Source organism: Cervus elaphus, chromosome 5, assembly GCF_910594005.1.
Source record: "Cervus elaphus chromosome 5, mCerEla1.1, whole genome shotgun sequence".
In the NCBI taxonomy this organism is placed as follows: Eukaryota; Metazoa; Chordata; class Mammalia; order Artiodactyla; family Cervidae; genus Cervus; species Cervus elaphus.
The window spans coordinates 115,015,468-115,035,380 of NC_057819.1; the positions used below are offsets into that span (position 1 = coordinate 115,015,468).

At 43.0% G+C, this 19,913-nt stretch overlaps 1 protein-coding gene across 4 annotated transcripts in view; it reads right to left on the reverse strand.

Annotated features, from left to right (window-relative positions):
• The window catches only part of EZH1 (enhancer of zeste 1 polycomb repressive complex 2 subunit), a 30,930-nt gene extending 19,943 nt beyond the window's left edge, over window positions 1-10,987 (reverse strand). For 2 of the 4 annotated variants that reach the window (XM_043904681.1, XM_043904678.1), the window contains exons 1-4: window positions 10,878-10,987; window positions 1,897-1,987; window positions 1,180-1,306; window positions 930-1,058 (exon numbers count right to left, since the gene is read on the reverse strand). In XM_043904681.1, the coding sequence (XP_043760616.1) occupies window positions 930-1,058; window positions 1,180-1,306; window positions 1,897-1,901 (261 nt within the window). In that variant the 5' untranslated portion in view covers window positions 1,902-1,987; window positions 10,878-10,987. Of the gene's footprint in view, window positions 1-929; window positions 1,059-1,179; window positions 1,307-1,896; window positions 1,988-3,300; window positions 3,352-8,864; window positions 8,914-10,877 lie in introns of those variants that run through there. The other 2 variants (XM_043904679.1, XM_043904680.1) reach the window with 2 other exon arrangements.
• Window positions 10,988-19,913: the final 8,926 nt, after the last annotated feature.

Sequence of the window (19,913 nt, forward strand, 5' to 3'; positions counted from 1 at the left end):
ACTTCAACTTAGCTGCTGAGCTGATGGGGACAGTACAGGGGGAAGCAAAGTAGTGTAGAGATTATGGACACCGTCTGCTTTGGGAAAGAAAAGTGCCCTTCATAAATTATCTGTTTTTTATATTTTAGAGACATCATCTCTATAAGAAACTAATAGAGTGATTTTCTTTTAGTTTACAAAAAAGATGTCCCGTTGACCATATTGGTCAATAACCCACAGCATTCCTTTTCTAACTTCAAAATGGCTGAGGTACCAAAAAAGCCACAAAAGTGGTTGCTTTGAAGCTTGTATACAGAGCCCAGGAAAGTAGACAGCAGACGTCTTATTTTTCTAGGTAAAACTCATGATTAAACTCATTAGCTGAGAAGAACAAAAGGCAAAAAGGTTATTCTTTTTTTCAATAATACAATTTGGTAATGAATTTGATGTCCTTTTGATGTATTTATTTATTTATTCTCAGGCTGCAGCCCGGGATATGCAGGATCTTAGTTCCCTAAGCAGGGACTGAACTTGTGCCCCCTGCATTGGAAGTGTAGAGTTTTAATGGCTAGATCACCAGGAAGTTCCACAGTTAATCTTTAAGTTACAGGTTCACCATCCCAGTTATTCAAAGATGACTACAGTAATTGCATCCATTGTCTTTATTTTCTAATAATAATAAGTGTGACCCCATGGACTGCAGGCCACCAGGCTCCCCTGTCCATGGGCTTTCCCAGGGAAGAATACTGTAGTGGGTTGCTATTCCCGCCTCCAGGGGATCTTCCCAACCTAGGGATTGAACCCAGTTCTCCTGCACTGCAGGTGGGCTCTTTACCATCTGAGCCACCAGGGAAGCCCAATAAGCCACAAATACAGAAAAGAGAGAAAAAAAAAAAAAACACCTTAAATCTAAGGAAAAGAGAAAGGCCGAGCTTATACACTGGAAGTACCTTTTTGAGAAAAGGATGCCCACTCACAGGCTTCATTAACTGGACAGGTTGGACACGAAGTTTCTTCCATTCTTCATTGAGGATCTGGGTTTTTTCTTGAACTTTTGCAAAATTTGCTACATAGAGAGCCTAGCAGAGCCAAAGAAAAGCTTGTTAGGATTTTAAGAGAAGAGTTAAAAGATAAAAATAAAAAGTCCAACCCCTCCATATTGAATCAATTTATAGCCTTTCACTTGGGAAGTATTTTTACCTTTGCACCCATATTCGCCTGAAGCCGTTTAAGCTGCCGAAGTCGCATGTATTCAGACTTAACTTTCCTCTTCCAGTAAGTGATACATTTGGAAGTTGGGGGATTTGGTATATCCATTTTGCTGTAACTAAGAGAGACAGAGATGACAAATAGCATTTTACTTCCTGGAAATGATGCATTCCTCAAATTCAAATAAACATGGTCAGTTACGCTTTCATTCCCATTACATTTATTCACAAAAACAAGCCTAAAGAACTCAAATCTATGAGTTCAACAGAAAGTTCCAATTAAGAAAAGATTTCATATCAGCAATACCTGGTCTGATTACCTAAAAGCTTAGCCACTGTCCTCTGTGGTAACATGTTTTTAATTTAGCTCTCACTTTCACAGATATTTAGAAACCTGGATTACTTGCAAATTTGGAAGCCTGTTTACTACTTTGATTAAGAGAAATGTTTAGCAGGAACCAAGTTAATATCACAGAGCTTCATGGAAAGATTCACCCACACAATAAAACTATACCTGCCAAATTGCCTAAATCTACCAGATGTCTAGCAATTAAGGTCGAATATGACGACAACATAATCTCATCTCCAAGTCACCAGCATGACACATGGAGATACAGAACACTGCTAATCACTGGGGTTTTTTTTTTTTGAGGCATTTGAATTAAAACTCAGTTTTAAAGAAGTACTTATTGGACCACGCTCTACCTACCTCATAGAATGCAAGGCGAGGGGTAGGGTTTTACAAGTGGCTTCTGTCCTTCAGAGGAATGGCAAGACACAAAGGCCAAATAAATGTTGAGCTTTTCAAAAGAGAATAGACAGTCGTTTCAAGTCAGTGGAGCATAGTCAGATCCTCAGAAGGATGTTCCCCCCAAAACTATGAAGACTTTGAAGTCTCTGCTACCACAGTATTTGCATGTAAATCAGATCCTAGTAACACTTGATGCCATTTGAGAATGGAGCTTTATTTTATTAAATTCTATCTTTCCAGGCATACATACAAATATATTCTCACAATTACCAAGTGCATTTTTCTGCTTTTCTGCACCAATTTCTAGGCTCAGCCACCAGGGCCATCAATTACTTTAGAGAAAGAACAAATACTAAGTATAGGTAAAAATTCAATAAAATCTACAAGATTTTTATTCTGTATCAGCTACTTAGGTTTCCTGAAGAACTAATTCTGTTATTTCGCCTAACATACTAAATTTCTAAAAACATTACAAGGAGCTATAAATGAAAGTTGCTGAGTCGTGTCCAACTCTTTGCAACCCCATGACTACACAGTCCATGGAATCCTCCAGGCCAGAAAACTAGAATACTGGAGTGGATAGTTGTTCCCTTCTCCAGGGGATCTTCCCAACCCAGGGATTGAACCCAGGTCTCCCGCACTGCAGGCGGATTCTTTACCAGCTGAGCTACCAGGGAATCCCAAGAATACTAGAGTGGGTAGCCTATCCTTCTTCAGAAGATCTTGCCGACCCAGGAATCGAACTGGGGTCTTCTGCACTGCAGGCATATTCTTCACCAGCTGAGATACCAGGGAAGCCCCTAGAAGGAGCTATGAAGAGCCAAAATTTGAAACAGAAACTAAAGTTTAGAAGCATGTGAAAATTACCTGTTTTCACCCATAAAAAATAATAGCACAGACAAGAAAACAGCAAAATTCAACTCATGGTCACACATATGCCATTGATCAGATCATGACTATAATACCTCATTCAACTGGACTTTAAGAGGACTATATGGGAATGTTTCATTTGAAGAACCAAATGGATGGGTGTAATGCTGTGTTAAACTCAGAGGATACATCAAGGAAGGACAGGACTTCCCTGGTGGTACAGTGGTTAAGAACCTGCCTGACAGTGCAGGGAACATGGTTTCAATCCCTGGTCCAGAATATTCCACATGACGTGTCACAACTAAGCCCATGTGCCACAACTACTGAACCTGTGCCCCAAAACAAGAGAAGCCACTACAGTCAGAAGCCCATGCACCACAGCTAGAGAAAGCCCTTGCACAGTAATGAACACCCAGCACAGTCAAAAATAAAAAATAAATAATTTTTCTAAAAATAGGGAAGACAGAATAGCAAAGAAACAGACAAACTCACTGTGTTCACTGTTAATCACTTGTAATCAACTGATTCAAGCTCTTAAAAGCAATTCTCCATGAGTTAAAAATTCTCTCTCTGGGGGAAGGGAATGAAACAACACCATAATCTCAGAACTGGAATCCCAGAAGCTAAGGTGTTGGAGTATTAAAAAAAACTTAAGCAATTCTGAATTTATTTCCTATAAATTATAGCATCTCTTTCTCTTATATCTTTTAAGTATGTTTCATTCCTCTATGAAATGGGGGCCAAAAGAGGGACTCTTTCTTAGAATTAAAGAACTATTTAATAACATACACCCCTCTCATATGTAGTATTAAGTAGCTGCCCATCTAATTTCTGCCCTGAACAAGCTTAATAATAATTTGCTCCAGGAAATGAAAAAATGGTTCGAATCTAGTATAAAATTGCCTCCCTAAGAAACCTTAGGTTACTCTTTTCGAGACCCAAATGACCCCAAAATTTATTCTGAACTGCAATCCCTCTCCCATTGCTTTTGGAATTCACTTCCCATTTTGAAACAGTAAGCTTAAGGCAGGTTGCTCCATCCATTTAAAACTGGAAAATAGGAGTTCCCTTGCAGTCCAGTGGTTAAAACCCTGCATTTTGACTGCCAAGGGTCTGGGGTTCAATTCTGGTCTCAGAACTAAGATCCTGAAAGCCTCACAGCTGGATTAAAAAACAAACAAAAACACACAAGCAGACAAAAGTAAGGTAAAAATGGAGACCAAGTGATGGGAAAGAATCCACAGCTGCTAGTATATATGTGTGTGTAGATTGCTTAGAGGAGACAGCCAAAGGAAAACATCAATAGTTTCATTGAGAAAATAAAAAAAGGCTTCCCTGGTGGTTCAGTGGTAAAGAATCTGCCTACCAATGCAGGAGACACAGGTTCGATCCCTGATCCAGGAAGATCCCACATGCTAAGCCCAAGCGCCGCAACTATTGAGCCTGTGTTCTAGAGCCTGGGAGCTGCAGCTACTGAGTCCACACTCGCTATAGAGCCTGTGATCCACAATAAGAGAAACCACAGCAAGGAGAAGCCTGTGTATCACAGCTAAGAGCAGCCCAGGCAACGACGAAGACACAGCACAGCCACAAGTTAATTAATTAATTAATTAAATTCTACACGCACAAAAAAGGAATTATAGCTGAAATGTGATCTCCTATAGTCTGTCAAAAGAGATGAGAATAAGCACAACCAGAATAGTCTAATAATTAACAGCACTATTTCTAATTTTACTCAAGTGCTTTATTTGGCCAGAGTAGTACACACATATACATGAACATATCATTGGGTTTTGTCCGATCATAACATAAAATAAGCCACCCTTCCATCTTTTACAGTTAAAGTGACATTTGAATCTCATGTGATCATGAGCCAATATTTATTTTACTTGGCTTTTTAATGGGTTTTTGGTATCTCTAAAAGTTTATTTGGCAGTTGGCAAGCCTCCACAAAGTATATGAGGAATATGAGACATACTGTTTGGAACAGATAGGTATGATTAAAATAAACACCTGAAACACAGCCACAAGATGGGTTCTCATAGCACTCAAACATTAACAACTATCACTTCAAAGATTAAAAAAAAAAAAAGCAAGCAAACAAAAAACTCAGCAGTCACTAGAACAGATTAGGAGAAATGAGTTTATTCATCTTAGGCAAAAGAAGCGCCACACAAAAAAAATACTTTAAATTTTACTGTATCTGTTATTTAATTACTTACATATGCAAAATACTATTTACATTCCAGTTAAGTACTAAGCTAAGAGCTTTTCATTACTTTCACCTATACATTGAAAATAAACTCCAAAACATATGTTATCATGGTCAAAAGTTTAAAAGTAAGTCTTTATATGAATAACACCTACAATTCAATAATAAGATAGACACCAAATAGAAAGTGGGCAAAAAATTTGAATAGATACTCCACCAAAAAAGATATATGACAAATAAGCCACAAAAAAATGCTATCATTAGTCCCTGGGATTCCCTGGTGGCTCAGGCACTAAAGAATCTACCTGCCAATGCAGGAGGCTCAGGTTCGATCCCTGGGTCAGGAAGATCCCCTGGAGAAGGAAATGACAACTCACTCCAGTATTCTTGCCTGGGAAATCCTGTGGACAGAGAAGCCTGGCAGGCTACATACCCCCATCCATGGGGTCCACAAAGAGTTGGACATGACTGCGCAACTAAACAACAATCATTAGTCACCAGGGAAATGCAAATTAAAACCACAATGACATAACTATTATACAACCACAAAATGACCAGTATTAAAAAGATTTATAATACCAGTGGTGAAGATGTGGAGCAGCTGGAATCCTCATATATTGCTGGTGCAAATGCAAAATGGTACAATCACTTTGGAAAAGTTTGCTAGTTGTTCTGTTTTTCCTTTTTAAAAATTATTTATTTGGCTGTGCTAGGTCTTCATTGCTGTGTGGACTTTTCTCCAGTTGCACTCATGAGGGGCTACTCTAGACGCAGTATTCAGGCTTCTCATTGCAGTGACTTCTCTTGTTGCAGAGCACAGGCTCTAGGGCACTTGGGCTACACTAGTTGTGGCTCCCCAGCTCTAGAGCACAGGTTTAAGAGTTGTGCTGCACAGGCTTAGTTGCTCCTTGGCGTGTAGCTTCTTTTCAGATCAGGAATCAAACCCATGTCTCCTGCATTGACAGGTGTTTTCTTTACCACCAAGCCACTAGCAAAGCCCATTTCCTTTTTTTTTTTGTTGTTTTTTGGCCATGTCACAGCACATGTGGGATCTTAGTTCCCTGACCAGGGGTTGAACCCGTGCTCCTTGAATTGGAAGCAAGCAGTTTAACCACTGAACTGCCAGGGAAGTCCCCTTTTTAAAAAAAGTAAATGTGTACTTACTACACAACCTGGCCTACAATTTCTAATTATTTATCAGAGAGAAATGAAAATATATGTCCCCATAAAGACCTGTACACAAATGTGCAAAGCATCTTTATTCATTAATAGCCACAAAGTGGAAATAATACAAATATCTATGGATTAGTGAATGTATACAAAGTGCAATGTATACATACAATGAAATACTACTCTGCAATAAAAAGCAAAAAACAGGTCCTATACATGCACAGTATATTGTAAAAGCCTTATGCTACGTGAAAGAAATCAGACACAAAAATTTTATACTTTATGATGCTACTTATATGATAGAATGATTCTAGAAAGGAATTAAATGGAAAGAAGCATAAGGGACATTTTTGAGGTGATAAAAATACCTTGGTTGTGGTGATGGTTATATGACTGTGAACTTTTTTTTAGTGCAGTTTTAAAAAAGACTTATTTGTTTTTGGCTGTGCTGGGTCTTCAGGGCCACGCGGGCTTTCTCTAGTTGCGGAGAGCAGGGTCTACTCTCTAGGTGGGGTGCTCGGGCTGCTTCTTGTGGTGGCTTCGTTTGAGAGTACCAGCTCTAGAGTGCTGGCTCTAGTTGTGGTGCACAGGCTTCGTTGGCATGCAGCATGTGGGATCTTCCTAGAGCAGGGATTGAACCCGTGTCCCCTCCATTCGCAGGCAGATAATCTTGAACCACCAGGGAAGCCCTAACTATGTACTTTTATGAAAACTCACTGAACCTTTGGGCACTACACATACAGAAAAAAACGTTACTAAAAAGAAGTTGTGACCCTGAATTCTTAATTCAAAATAAAATTATAGCATTAACATCTTCCAGTGTTGCTTTATTAAGAGAACCAGGTTGTGTGCATTTGAGACAACAGTGACAAAAATCAAAGCAGAATTAGCTTTTATGAGACCCAAGGAAAATGCTGGCTCTTAGGATGTACAACACTGATTCAGATGACTTAAAGGAAACTCCTAACAGGCTACAGCTCTACCGTGACTGGTTCTGAATTACAGGAGCACAAGGCTTAATGTTTTTCGTTTAATGGGAATTTCCTGGCAGGGGTCAGGACTCTATGCTCTCACTGCTGAAAACCTGGGTTCGATCCCTAGTCAGGGAACTAAAATCCTGTAAGCCTTGAAGCTTGGCTAGGAAAAAAAAAAATGTATGTAGACTGCTCATTATCATTAATAAAACAAGACTTTTCAGTTATTCCATTCTGAATCAAAATATTAGGACAAGTATGTCTGAGAACATAACACATCAGAGGCACTAAACTCTACCTCATTGACTCATAAACTCTTGACTTCAAGGTTTGGCGTGATGAAATCCTAAATGATAAGACTAAAGATGTTGGGAAAGAGTTCAATACACAGTTTGGTCAAATGAAAAACAAGCAAAACTAGTCATTTTCTGGAATGGAGGTATTCTCTGAAAGCAATTTTTCCTCTTAAAACCCTCTCCCTCAATCCTAACCTAATTCTCTTCACCCTTCTCTACATATTTTCATTTTTAAATTTGCTCTTTTATCTTTTAGATCCCACATATAAAAGAAAACATACAGTATTCATCTTTTACTGTCCGACTTATTTCAAGAAGTATAATGTCTTCCAGGTCTATCCATATTGTCATTAAGTTGCAAAATTTTTTGTGCGTGTCACATTTTTATTCATTCATCTATTGATGGGCACTTAGGTTGTTTCTGTATCTTGACTATTGTAAATAATGCTGCTTTGAATATTGGGGTGCATGTATCTTTTTTAATTACTGTTTTCATTTTCTTCAGCTAAATACCCAGAAGTGGACTTGATGGATTTTATGGCAGTTTTTTAAATCTTTTAAGGAATCTCCACTGTTTTCCATAGTGGCTGTACCAATTCACATTCCCACCAACAGTGCAGCAAGGTTCCATTTTCTTCACATCCTCAATGGCATTTGTTATCTCTTGTCTTTTTTAGTAACAGCCATTTCAACAGGTGTGAAGTGATATCTTATTGTGGTTTTCATTTGCATTTCCCTGTTGATTAGTGATGATGAGTAGCTTTTCATGAGCCTGTTGGTGATCAGTATGTCTTTTTTGGAAAAATACCTATTCAGACCCTCTGCCTTTTTTTTTTTTTTTCTTTTTTCTCTGCAGTTTAACCGTCTGATGTAGAAATGTAAAGTGTTTGTCAGTTCAGTTCAGTCACTCAGTCATGTTCAATTCTTTGCGACCCCATGGACTGCAGCACCCCAGGCTTCCCTGTCCATCACCAACTCCCAGAGCTTGCTCAAACTCTTGTCCATTGAGTCGGTAACACCATCCAACCATCTCGTCCTCTGTCATCCCCTTCTCCTCCTGCCTTCAATCTTTCCCAGCATCAGGGTCTTTTCCAATGAGTCAGCTCTTCGCATCAGATGGCCAAAGTGGCTAAAACACTTGCCTCAAATCTTTTTCAGCAAGTAGCTAATTAACAAAGCATGAACTTAAATATATATATATTTATTTACTTGGCTCTGCCAGGTCTTAGCTGCAGCATACAGGATCTTTAGTTACAGCAGGTGGAATCTAGTTCGGCCAGCACTGGGAGTGCAGTCTTAGCCACTGGACCACCAGGCAAGTCCAACAATGTATACATTGTTTAAAAAGTTTTTAAACTTGAATATACACATGAAAAAGATAAACTTAGTGAAATAAACTGTTACCTGTTTCACATAAGGCACAAACCAAGGGTGGGAACTGTTACCTAGAGAACTAAGAAGGCCAGATTTCAGAACTCAAGAATTCAAAAGATAAATATAATATTTTAAGCAGCTTTTTAAAGGCATGCTAATTCAAAGTCAAGTGTAAGAGAAACAAGTCTAACTACATTTTCTACCCTTTTCCTTCCTCACAAAAGTCTTCTTGGGCATAAAACTTCATTTTTAACCCTAGGCTCCTTCTTCTAGTGGTGTTTCAAAGAGAACTAAAGTAACAGCACTTCCACTTCAGAAAGTTTTAAAACTACCTTGGCATCCAGTTCCATGACTGGGCTATGAGTACTCTGCCAGTTCTTCCACTAACTGAATCCAGATCTCCCAACTTCCAGTCCCAGGGATCTTCCCACTATTTCTTTACTCCACAAACATGTATTGAGGGGACTTCCCTGGAGGTCCAGCGGTTAGGAATTCATCTTCCAGGGAAGGGGGCGCAAGTTTCATTCCTGGTAAGGGAACTAAGATCCCACATGCTGGCAGGAGTGGAGGAAACGAAAGCGTGCTGCAGCTAAGACGCGATGCAGCCAGAAATAAACAGATAACTAATTTTTAAAAAGATGTATTGCTCACCTACTGTGTGCCTGGCACTGTTTCAGCATTGAAAGTGCATCAGCGAATAAAACAAGCCAACATTTCTCCCCTGGGAGAATTAATTCCCGCTGTCTGTAATACACACTCTCAGCATAATAATAATAGTATTATTACATCTTTATAGATGATCTTTGCCTCTACTATAAATGTGTGCACGCATGTGTGTGTTTAAAGTACTTTATTTCCTCATACACACTTTCTTCTATGCAATTAAGTAATCTTCTTTTATCAATGCCACACATTCCAGCTCTGGGGATTCCAAGACTTAAAATAGACAAGCTCTCACAGAAACCTCTGATAAAGTTAGCACCTTCTAACGCTGGGAACTTCCTTTAAGTTTCTTAAACTTAAGTTTCTTAAATCCGGTGGGGGATTTTTCTCTTCACAGGCATCATGGCAGCAAAAGCGGAAGAGACTCACTTTGTGGCCATCTTCACACGCACCCATTACTACCTCGGCTCTTAGCTCCCATCCTCATCCCTCTAGCTCTGGACTATCGCGATACCTAGGCGACTCCAGCTATAATCCCGTATTTCACCTATGAAAAGCCCACTCTCAATATTTCCACCGGCGGCACGAACACTCTTCCACATCCTTTCCCCTCCCCGCCCCCGAAACAATTTCTCAGTAGTAACTTTTTACCGAAATAAGTTTGCCCCACATTTCCTAACAGGCACGTCCCCAATACACCACCTTGCCTTTGCTTCAAGGCTCTTTCCCTTACATTACTTGATCCCCAAGAGAATTCTGGGGTGGGCAGGGATTGGCGCGAGACCAAATTTGGAGAGAAGCCTCTTACTCAGGGCCAGGACTTGGGGGAGGCGAGAGGGGCACCGAGCGCGAGACCCAGAGGCACGCGGCACCGCCTGAACCCCGAGAACGAGCGCCCCTTTCCATTCGGCGCCTTAGGACCCTCACTCGCCTCACCCCGCTTTTACTGCCACCGCTTCCTCAACACCCCCCAAAGTCATCGAAAGCTGACTCCCCGCGTCTGGTCCTCCTCAAGTCCCCCGCAGGTGCCACCGCCCACCTCGCCCTCCCGGCGCGGGGGTCCCGCCCACCTGGCCCACCCCGCCCTCCAACGGGATTTCGCGTTCCCCGGCCCGCCCCCGCCGCTCCTCCTCCTGGACACACAGCCCTCCCCGCCGCAGACGCGGTCTTCGCCTGGGGCTCGCTCGGCCAGCTGTCCTCTTTCCCCCAGCCCTCGGAACGGGGAGTGGACGCCCCGCTAACCCCAAGCAGGCAGTTGGTGTGTCCCTCCGCTTCCCCCTAGTTCTCTGACCCCTTCGACTCTCCCTCCCTCAGGCTCCCCGGTGGCGAGGTGCGGAGGCCCGGCCCCACCGACGGGCCAGGGCTTGTTTACTCACTCACCCTCCATCCCGAGCCGCAGGGACCCGCCGCTAGCACGCCTGCGCGCCGCGGCCCCGCCCCCGCGCCGCGGCCCCGCCCCGCGCCTCGTCCGGGCGCGTGCGCACTGCGCCGCCCTCGCCCCGCTGGTCAGGCTCCCTGGGCTTCCTTCTTCGCAGGTCTGTGGTTTGGCGCCAGTACCCCAAACTCAGGAGTCCGAGTTGGTGCAACCCGAGCCCGAAGATTTCCCAGGCGGCGCTGTCAGGGGACAGGAAGGGCTCTTGAGAAACTTCCTGGAGCCATTATTATCCTCTTGAAGACCCAACCAGCGTTGCATCATCCCCACACACTGGTGACATGCCACTTCTCACTTCAGCATATGACACCAACCTGCAACCCCTTCATGCAGATCTTTGACAGATATTTGATCTACAGATATCCCCAAACACCCATCTAGGTCTCTAAGTTATCATTCTTGCTTTATTTACGCTGGGCTTCCCTATTTTGTCAATAGTTTTCCCAGTCACTTAGATTCAAATCAATTGCCTTGAGTCAAAGTATCCTCTCACAAGATACTTATAAGTTACACAAGGAAAAAGAGTAACTTTACAGGAGAGAAATCTAGCAGACATCACCTTAACCAAATGATCCAAGTTAATATCACTAGTGCTGAGATAATATTTTTACTAAGTACCTCTCAATATAATTCAATGAGGACACAAAATCAATTCCATAGTAGTCTTGAAAAAAATGCATAAGCTGAATTAATGAGGAGGAAGCATCAGACAAATCCAAAATAAGGGGTAAATCTGCACAATAACTGCCCAGTATCTTCAAAAATATCAAGATTGGGACTTCCCTGGTGGTCCAGTGGTTGACTCTATGCTTCACCTGGAGGGGGTCGAGGGTGCAGGGCCAAAAAAAAGACAAAGAAACAGTGAGGAACTGTCCAGATTGGAGGAAACTGAGGAGACATGACAAATAAATGTAATGTGTGATCCTGGATTGGATGTTGGTCCAAAAAAGGCACACCAGTGGGATAATTGATGAAATTAGAATAAGATCTGTAGATGAGTTAATAGTATTTTGTCAATCTGAATTCCTGGTTTGGGCAATCACACTTCGTCAACAATTGAGGAAGTTGGCTCAAGGGCGTACAGGAAACTCTCTACCACTTGTAACTCTTTTGTAAATCTGAAATTATTTCAAAATATAAAGTTAAAACTTAAAATACAAATTAACATCACCTTAAATTTGTCTCCACAGACTTTTTTTTTCTTTTGGCTGTGTAATGCACCTGTGGGATTTGGGATCTTAGTTCTCCCCACCAGGGATCGGTTAGCCCATGACCCCTGCTGTGGAAGTGTGGATTGCTAACCACTAGACCACCAGGGAATTCCTGCTACATACATATTTTAAAAGCCGATAATAATTTTTTTTCCAAATAATCATAACAACTCTGTGAAGCAGGTAGGGAGGATTTTAGTTTCCCACACAAAGCTATTCTGGCATAAAGGAGTTAAAATATTGTCTTGATGAAAAATTACCCTATCAGGTCTCTGGATTTCAGATTTAGTATTTTTTTTCCTCATATCAGAAATTTTTCTTTTTTTCTCTTGCCTACACCCAATTCCGGAGAAGGCAATGGCACCCCACTCCAGTACTGTTGCCTAGAAAATCCCATGGAGGGAGGAGCCTGGTAGGCTGCAGTCCATGGGGTTGCAAAGAGTAGGACATGACTGAGTGACTTCACTTTCACTTTTCACTTTTATGCATTGGAGAAGGAAATGGCAACCCACTCCAGTGTTCTTGCCTTGAGAATCCCAAGGATGGGGTCACACAGAGTCGGACACGACTGAAGTGACTTAGCAGCAGCAGCAACACCCAATTCACCACCAAATCAAAGTAAATAGTCCTTCACACTTGGCAGTTTCCCATGATGTTCCTTTCCATTCCAAATGCCTTTTTTAGATCAGTGGTTTTCAAGCTTGGTTCACATTGAAGTCACCTGAACAGCTTTAATAACTACTGATTTCCTCCTCCCACCTACAGAGAGCCTGATTCATTGGTCTGGGGTTTGGCTTGGGCTTCAAGAAGTCTAAGAGCATCCCAAGTGATTCCACTGTGTAACAAGTTTAAGAACCATGGCACCAGTAGTCCCCAAGCCTTTTGGCACCAGGGACCAGTTTTGTAAGAGTTTTTTTCACGGATAGGGGAGGGGACAGTTTCAGCATAAGTCAAGCACATTACATTTATTGTGCTCTTTATTTCTTTTTTTTTTTTTATATTTTTTCAATTATTTTTATTTTATTTTATTATTTTAAATTATTTTATTTCTAACCTGATGCTGCCACTGATCTGATAGGAGGTACCAGTGCGTGGCCTGGAGGTTGGGGACCCCTGTGTTACACTACATAAAGAATTGTTGAAATAAAGAATATGGTTTAAAAAAAGGCCGGGGGCGGGGGAGTGGGCAGGTGGCAGGTCAAAAAAAAAAATGTAAGTTACCTAAGGGAATATGTTCAGAACGTCTGAACGTCAGGACTGAGACTAGAGGGCAATTTGGGAACCATCAACTCTGTTGGTAACTAACACCATGGGAGTGACCCACATTGTTTTAGGGAAGTATGAAGTATGCCAAGTGACAAGAGGAGAAATACAAGAGGAGAACAAATGTCTTTGTTCTGCATAACAAAGACAGTATATTTACAAAAATATTTTGATATGGAAAGGAAGGAAGGTGAAGGGATTTATGTCAAAGTTATAGATCAGAGTGTACAATCCATCTCAAACTCCACCTCCTCATGAACCCTCCCATCCCCCAAGATCTCCCCCAGCTTCAACACCGTTACCACTTTACACTAACTACCAGGCTGTCTACCTCTTTCCTATCCATCACAACATTTGGCATAGGACTAAACCCAGGGTTTAATAATCCTTGTTCACTAGAAGATTATAAAAACAACTTTCCACACCACCAATAATTGTGGGGTGCTTGGGGAAAATTTGTCTGCCAATTGGTTCCTCTCTCCCTCTCTGAAGGGAGAGAGTTTTTCCTGAGACCAGGCTCTTTCTTAGCTGACCATGGTCCATGAGATACTATAAGCCAATTTTTTGTTTGGCTAGCTCTTCCTCTTTTTCTTTTCCAACCCTTCAGGTCTTTGTCCTATAAATTCGTAGAAAAACTGTTGGCAAGTGGTCAGCTATTGGACCTTTGAAAAACAGTACCATCACCCCTGCCCCACTCCTCCTGGCCCCTCCCCCAGGCAGTTAATAGGAATAACTGTGTCACTCCTGGCTTCCAGTTGCTCATCTTGCTCTTAAATCGCAGGCCTCTGGGGCTGAAAGAAACTGGACAAAGTGTGCTGAGTAGCCTAATGGGGTTGGTTCTTTTTCCGAAAGTTCTCTATTGCGGAAAAATAAAATTATGTGTTTAATTTCTGAAACCTGAGGCCTGATTTGCCTTGGCAGCCCTTCTCCCAGGCTTGGCTAAGAGTCCAGCAACACTAGCACACTGATTAATACCAGCTCAACTTGCTCCCTGGAGAAGAAGAGCATTATTTACTTGACCATTTTCTTAAATCCTTTTTAATTTGCATGTATGTTAGCATGATCTTCTTGGCTTTAACATGCTGTATCTCTGACCACTGGCCCCAAAGAAGCCTCAGGGAAGACTGTTCTTCTCTGTGCCCTCAGTATCCCCATCCCCAAGCAAGATTTTGTTCTACTCAGTGGTTAGAAACGACATTTCTGTCACATGTTCTAAGTGTACTTTTGTCCCCAGCTGGTCTTCAGGCCACTGCTAGAAAGGGAGGGAGCCGATGCTTCCCAGAGTTGAAACAGAATTCTGCACTATTCCTTTCTCTCTTCCAACTTTTCTCCCTTTCTCCTTCCTTCCAGCCCCCTTTGGACGCTGACCCCTCTGCTCATTCAGCCCCTCCCGTGTAAAGCCCACGGGGCTATCAAATAGCATTTCTCCAAGGGGACACAGGAGTGCAGAAAGGCTGAGCCCCAGACAGTCCCTGACAAGGGAAGTGTAAACACAGCTGTGGAGATGGGAGCAGACCCTCCTCTCTCCTCCCCCATTTCCCACCCAGAAGCAGGGGAAGGCCACCCTGCTGTGGAGAAACAAACAAGCAAACAAAACACAGCACAAGCCCAGAGCCTGCACGAAGGTCACCAGAAACTGGGGCTGCTGCCCAGGCCTTGGTGGGGCCAGATGAATTGCCAGACCCCTCCCTGAACACTCAGAGTCAGAGGCAAAGGCGACTCCAAAGCAAGTTGAGGTCTGGACATCCCTGAGCCTGGAAACATAGCTCAAGTTTTGAAGCTTCTCCACTCCTGGACATTTTGTCCTCTGATCTCAAAAACCCAGCTTTCCGCCTCAGGTACTTAGCCCCTGACCCCTAGTTGCTTCGGGATCATAATAATGCATTCAATTCAGCAAGTAAGAACAGGCCCACAATAAACCCTTGTCCGTGGCTCTTAAAAAGTTTAAATTCTGAACCTCCAAGCCAAAATATTAAAAAAGGGCCTCCTTAGCTTTTGTTAATTACAAGATAAACAATTCTAGCAGGAAGGGGAATTACTTTGGGGGATTACTTGGGTGGGATTCAGGCCTTGCTTTGCACATACTCTGAAAGCTCCAAGCCCATGGCTAGGGTGGTGCTGCCCGCTGTCACTCTCTCAGCACAGTTAATGCAGGGCCTGGATCCCACGGGACACGCCTTTGGCACGGCCCTGTCTGGGAAGTGGCCCCAGTCGGGTGGACAGCTAATGAGCTGTGCTTCCTTCCTGGCTATCAGGGTCCTTGACTGTGTAACTGCAGAAACAGAAAACGATCCCGGCCTTCACACACTGACCATTCAGTGTGTGCCTGGCATTGTGCTAAGTTTTTTATAATGGGTCATCTCATTCCATAGGAAGTCAGCAATATTCTTATGCTCATTTTACAACCGAAGAAACCAGGGCTTACAGAGATTGTGGAACTTGCCCAAGATCAGCCAGCTGGTAAATGGAGAGGCCAGGATCTGGGCCTCATCATTCTGACTTCCAACCTATGCTCGAAACCCCTCCATTCTCCCTCCTCTTGTCTCTAAGGTCTTTTAGCTCTGAATCACAGGTCTGGATTGTCTCCATGGTTTTCTCCTTTCACCAGTGGCGCCAGAAAGAGAAATGTGTTTGGGACTCTCATCTGCAAGTTCAGAGGAAAAGAGTTCCTAATCAACAAGGGGCTCCTTACTTCCTCTGTGCTGGAGATGCCAATCACAGCTGGACACTGGACAAACCCCTGTATCAGCAGGGCACAGCCTGTGTGCAAGACGAACAAATCCTAGCCAGACAGGAAAGGGGAGTTCCCCGTGGTTCTATGACTTCCGCTTCTTTCTTCCCTGGTTTATCAGCAGGATCCTCTTATCAGCAGGACCACCTCCTCAGTGGTCCTTTGAACCCCACTGCAGCTAGGATGAAGTACAAGGCTATGGAGACTTTTTTTGGAGAAAGTACAACAGATCCCATCTACAGATCCCATCCATGACACCTTAGGGAAAGAAACCATGAATCACATTTATTTATATATTTAACACATTGCCTTTAGCATTCACATAAATTCATTAGCTGGTGGCTAAGATGGTAAAGCGTCCACCTACAATGCGGGAGACCCGGGTTTAATCCCTGGGTTGGGAAGATCCCCTGGAGAAGGAAATGGCAACCCAATCCAGTATTCTTGCCTGGAAAATCCCTACAGTCCATGGGGTCGCAATGAGTCGGACACAACTGAGTGTCTTCACTTCACTTCACTATTGTATTGGATGTGAACCTATCTTCTCTTGTACAATCCTTGCAAGATGCCTGGGGAGGGGGTAAGTCTTGTCATCCCCATTTTACAGAGAAGAAAACTGAGGCTCGGGAGATTGACAACATTGGCCATAATCACATGACTGGTAAGTAGGAGGGCTGGGAATTCAAACCCAGGCTGGGACTTTCTGACTCCAAAGTCTGTATTCTTTTCAATAAAGTGTTGTGTAATGAAAACAAAACAAAACAAAACTGAAATTATGAAATGGGAAGGATCTCAGAATATCTTGGAAATAAAGTTCCGTAATTGTATGTGGTACACATTATGATAGCAACTACCATTTATCGCATGCTTACTAGTGCCAGGAATTGAGCTAAATGCTTTAACATGCATCATTTCTACTGCTCAGTGAGATACACATCAGAAACCCCATTTTTGTAGATAAGAAACCAAGCAGGTTCAAAGGGATTAAGTAACTCGTACAAGGTCACAAACAGCTAAGAGTGATGGTGCTGGGATTCAAATTCAAGTCTGCTTGACTCCAAAGTGTGTACTCTTAATCGCCTAGCCAAGAGAAATAATAATAAATGTTGACTATGAGCCAAGCACTCCTCTAAGTTCTTTAACTCATAACTTATAGATATTATTATCTCCATTTTAAAGGTGATGAAAATAGTGTCTTTTATAGTATCACTTAGGTTTCCCTGGTGGCTCAGACAGTAAAGAATCTGCCTGCAGACCTGGGTTCGATCCCTGGGTCAGGAAGGTACCCTAGATGAGGGAATGGATACCCACTCCAGTATTCTTGCCTGGAGAAGCCCATGGACAGAGGAGTCTGGTGGGCTATGGTCCATGTGTTCGCAAAGAGTCAGACACAACTAAATGACTAAGCATGTCAAGCTTACATTCCACACACAACATGTGTTTAATACACATGCACTATTAGTGTCATATTTGCTTAACTTATGTTGGATCCTTGTTTTGATCTAGAAAATTACTTTCTTCCTAGTGTCATGGATTCTTTTTCCCCCAATGTCCATCTATGTATTAAAGTCTTGGGAGAAAGGATGTGAAAAGATAATATCTGTAGGTGAAGTAAACATAGTCGGGGCAGGGGTCATACTGAGAGGGGAAGGCCCCTTGCGACATGAGGAGCCCTATCTGTTTGCTCTTCCAGCCAATCTTCCTCATTCCTTACTATTTCCTTCTGTCTACCAGATCAGATAGCAGGTTGACTTCCATTAGGTGTTGATTAACCTTTCTTAGCCTCAGTTTCCTCCTTTGTAAAGTGGGTTGCTATGGTACCTACATACATACAGCCGTGAGGGGTTTTGTTTGTTGATTTTGGCTGTGCTGAGAGGCATGTGGGATCTTAGTTTCCTGACCTGGAAGAACCCTTGCCCTCTGCAGTGGAAGTGCAGAAACCTTACCCACTGGACCACCAGGGAAGTTTGTGAACTGGGAGTTTTTAAGTGAAACAATTTGTATGAAGCATGGAGCACACCGCTTGACTCCCTCGGGGTACCCGCATGTTATACAACACCTAGACTTCAGGGTGGGAAGGGGTAGAAGGGTTCCTAGGGGTGGTTTCAGAGGACAGTTGTAAGAAATGGAAGAAGGGTAAAAGCAATCCTGGCATCTGGCATTGGGTCCTCACAGTAAGCATGAGTCAGCCCCAGGTGCCGAGGGACCGGCAGTGTTCTCAGCACTGCTGGGTGTGTGCTGTGGTCTTTTGGCCATGGTCCTTTTCAGTCATGCTGTCTGAGTATCATTCTTGTAAATCTGGCCTGGGTTCTTTTCAGAAAAACAGCCTCCACCATGTGATGTCATGGTCCAGCCTGGGTCAGGGAGGGAAGTGGGGAGGACATTGTGTATACGGAGATGAGTAAAGCAGGATCTTCTTATTTTTAGAGGGACCCATCTGATCGTGGAAGAAACTCTCTATCCTTCTCTCTTCCACTCAAGATTCAGTAAAGGAGACTTTCCTGGTGGTCCAGTGGCTAAGACCCTGTGCTCCCAATGCAGGGTCCAAGGTTCAATCCCTGGTCAGAGAACTAGATCCCACATGCCACATCTAAGAGTTTGCATGCCGCAACTAAAGATCCTGCATGCTGCAACCAAGACCTGGCACAGTCAAATAAATAATTTTTTTTTTTCAAAGCATGAAGTAGTAGCGTCAAGTAGTAGTGATTTCAATCCCTGGCTTTGCCAATTACTTCCTCTGAGACCCTGGGCAAATCACTAGTGTTTTGTCCATTTCATCCATGGACAAGATAATTCTGATGTTGTGGTGGGGAATTTTTAAGAAATGCTTGCAAATCACTCAGCATAAGTGTCAGGGAACACACTCTGCAGCACGTAATAATTGTTCAATAAATGTAACTACTTTTAAGTCCCCAGCAGTTGATAAGGAATGTAGTTTGACCGTTTTCCCTGCTTTTCCCTCATAACTTCTATATATGACCTGAGAATCAACATTTTTTCTGATAACCGTTCTTCCCCATGAGAGGCGGTCATGCTTCTCATGAGAGTATCCTGGAAATGAGGAGGCTGGGGAGAGATGGAGTAGTTGTGTCCCTACTCCCTTGTCTTCCCTCCCTTAGCCAGCTGGCTCCCTGGCTGTAGCTCTTCTGAGTCTCCCTGCTGCCTCCCTGCACTCTGAAGAAGACAGTCTCCTCTCTCCAGCTTGGAAAGTTCAGTCCTTCCCAGCTGGAACTCTGGGCTTCCCTGACCCTGGCTCTCCCCTACACCTTTTCCTGTGCTCTGTTCTTTATTTTTCAGACAGCTGGGGAAGACGCCAGCATGTGTGATTGTCTCTTCTCGGTAGAGATGGTAATTCCTGGATGCTCTGGAAGTAATTTTACTGTGTAGGAGGCTGCCTGTGCTTTTGACTCCCTCATGTTGTTCTGGATTTGCCTGTGTGTGTAGGGGGAAGGCTGAGGATTAGAAAAGGCACTCCTTAGGATCAAATCACCTCTCTCCCCCCTGCTCTAGGCAGGATGGCCATTGGCTAGTAATAAGAAGAGAAATTTACAAGGCAGCGAGATCCCTGCCCAGGAGAAGTCAATATAGGTTGAAGCCAGAAATCTCAGATCAATGTCCAGTTGGATCAGAACCAGATCTTCCTCTTCCCAGGCACTGGGGGATGGATGTGGGGTAAGGACAGAGGAATAAGGGACTGTATAGGGAACTCAAAGCCTAGATTGCACTGGACATAAGGGTAAAAGACTGAAGACAATACTACATGGCAATTAAAAAGAAAG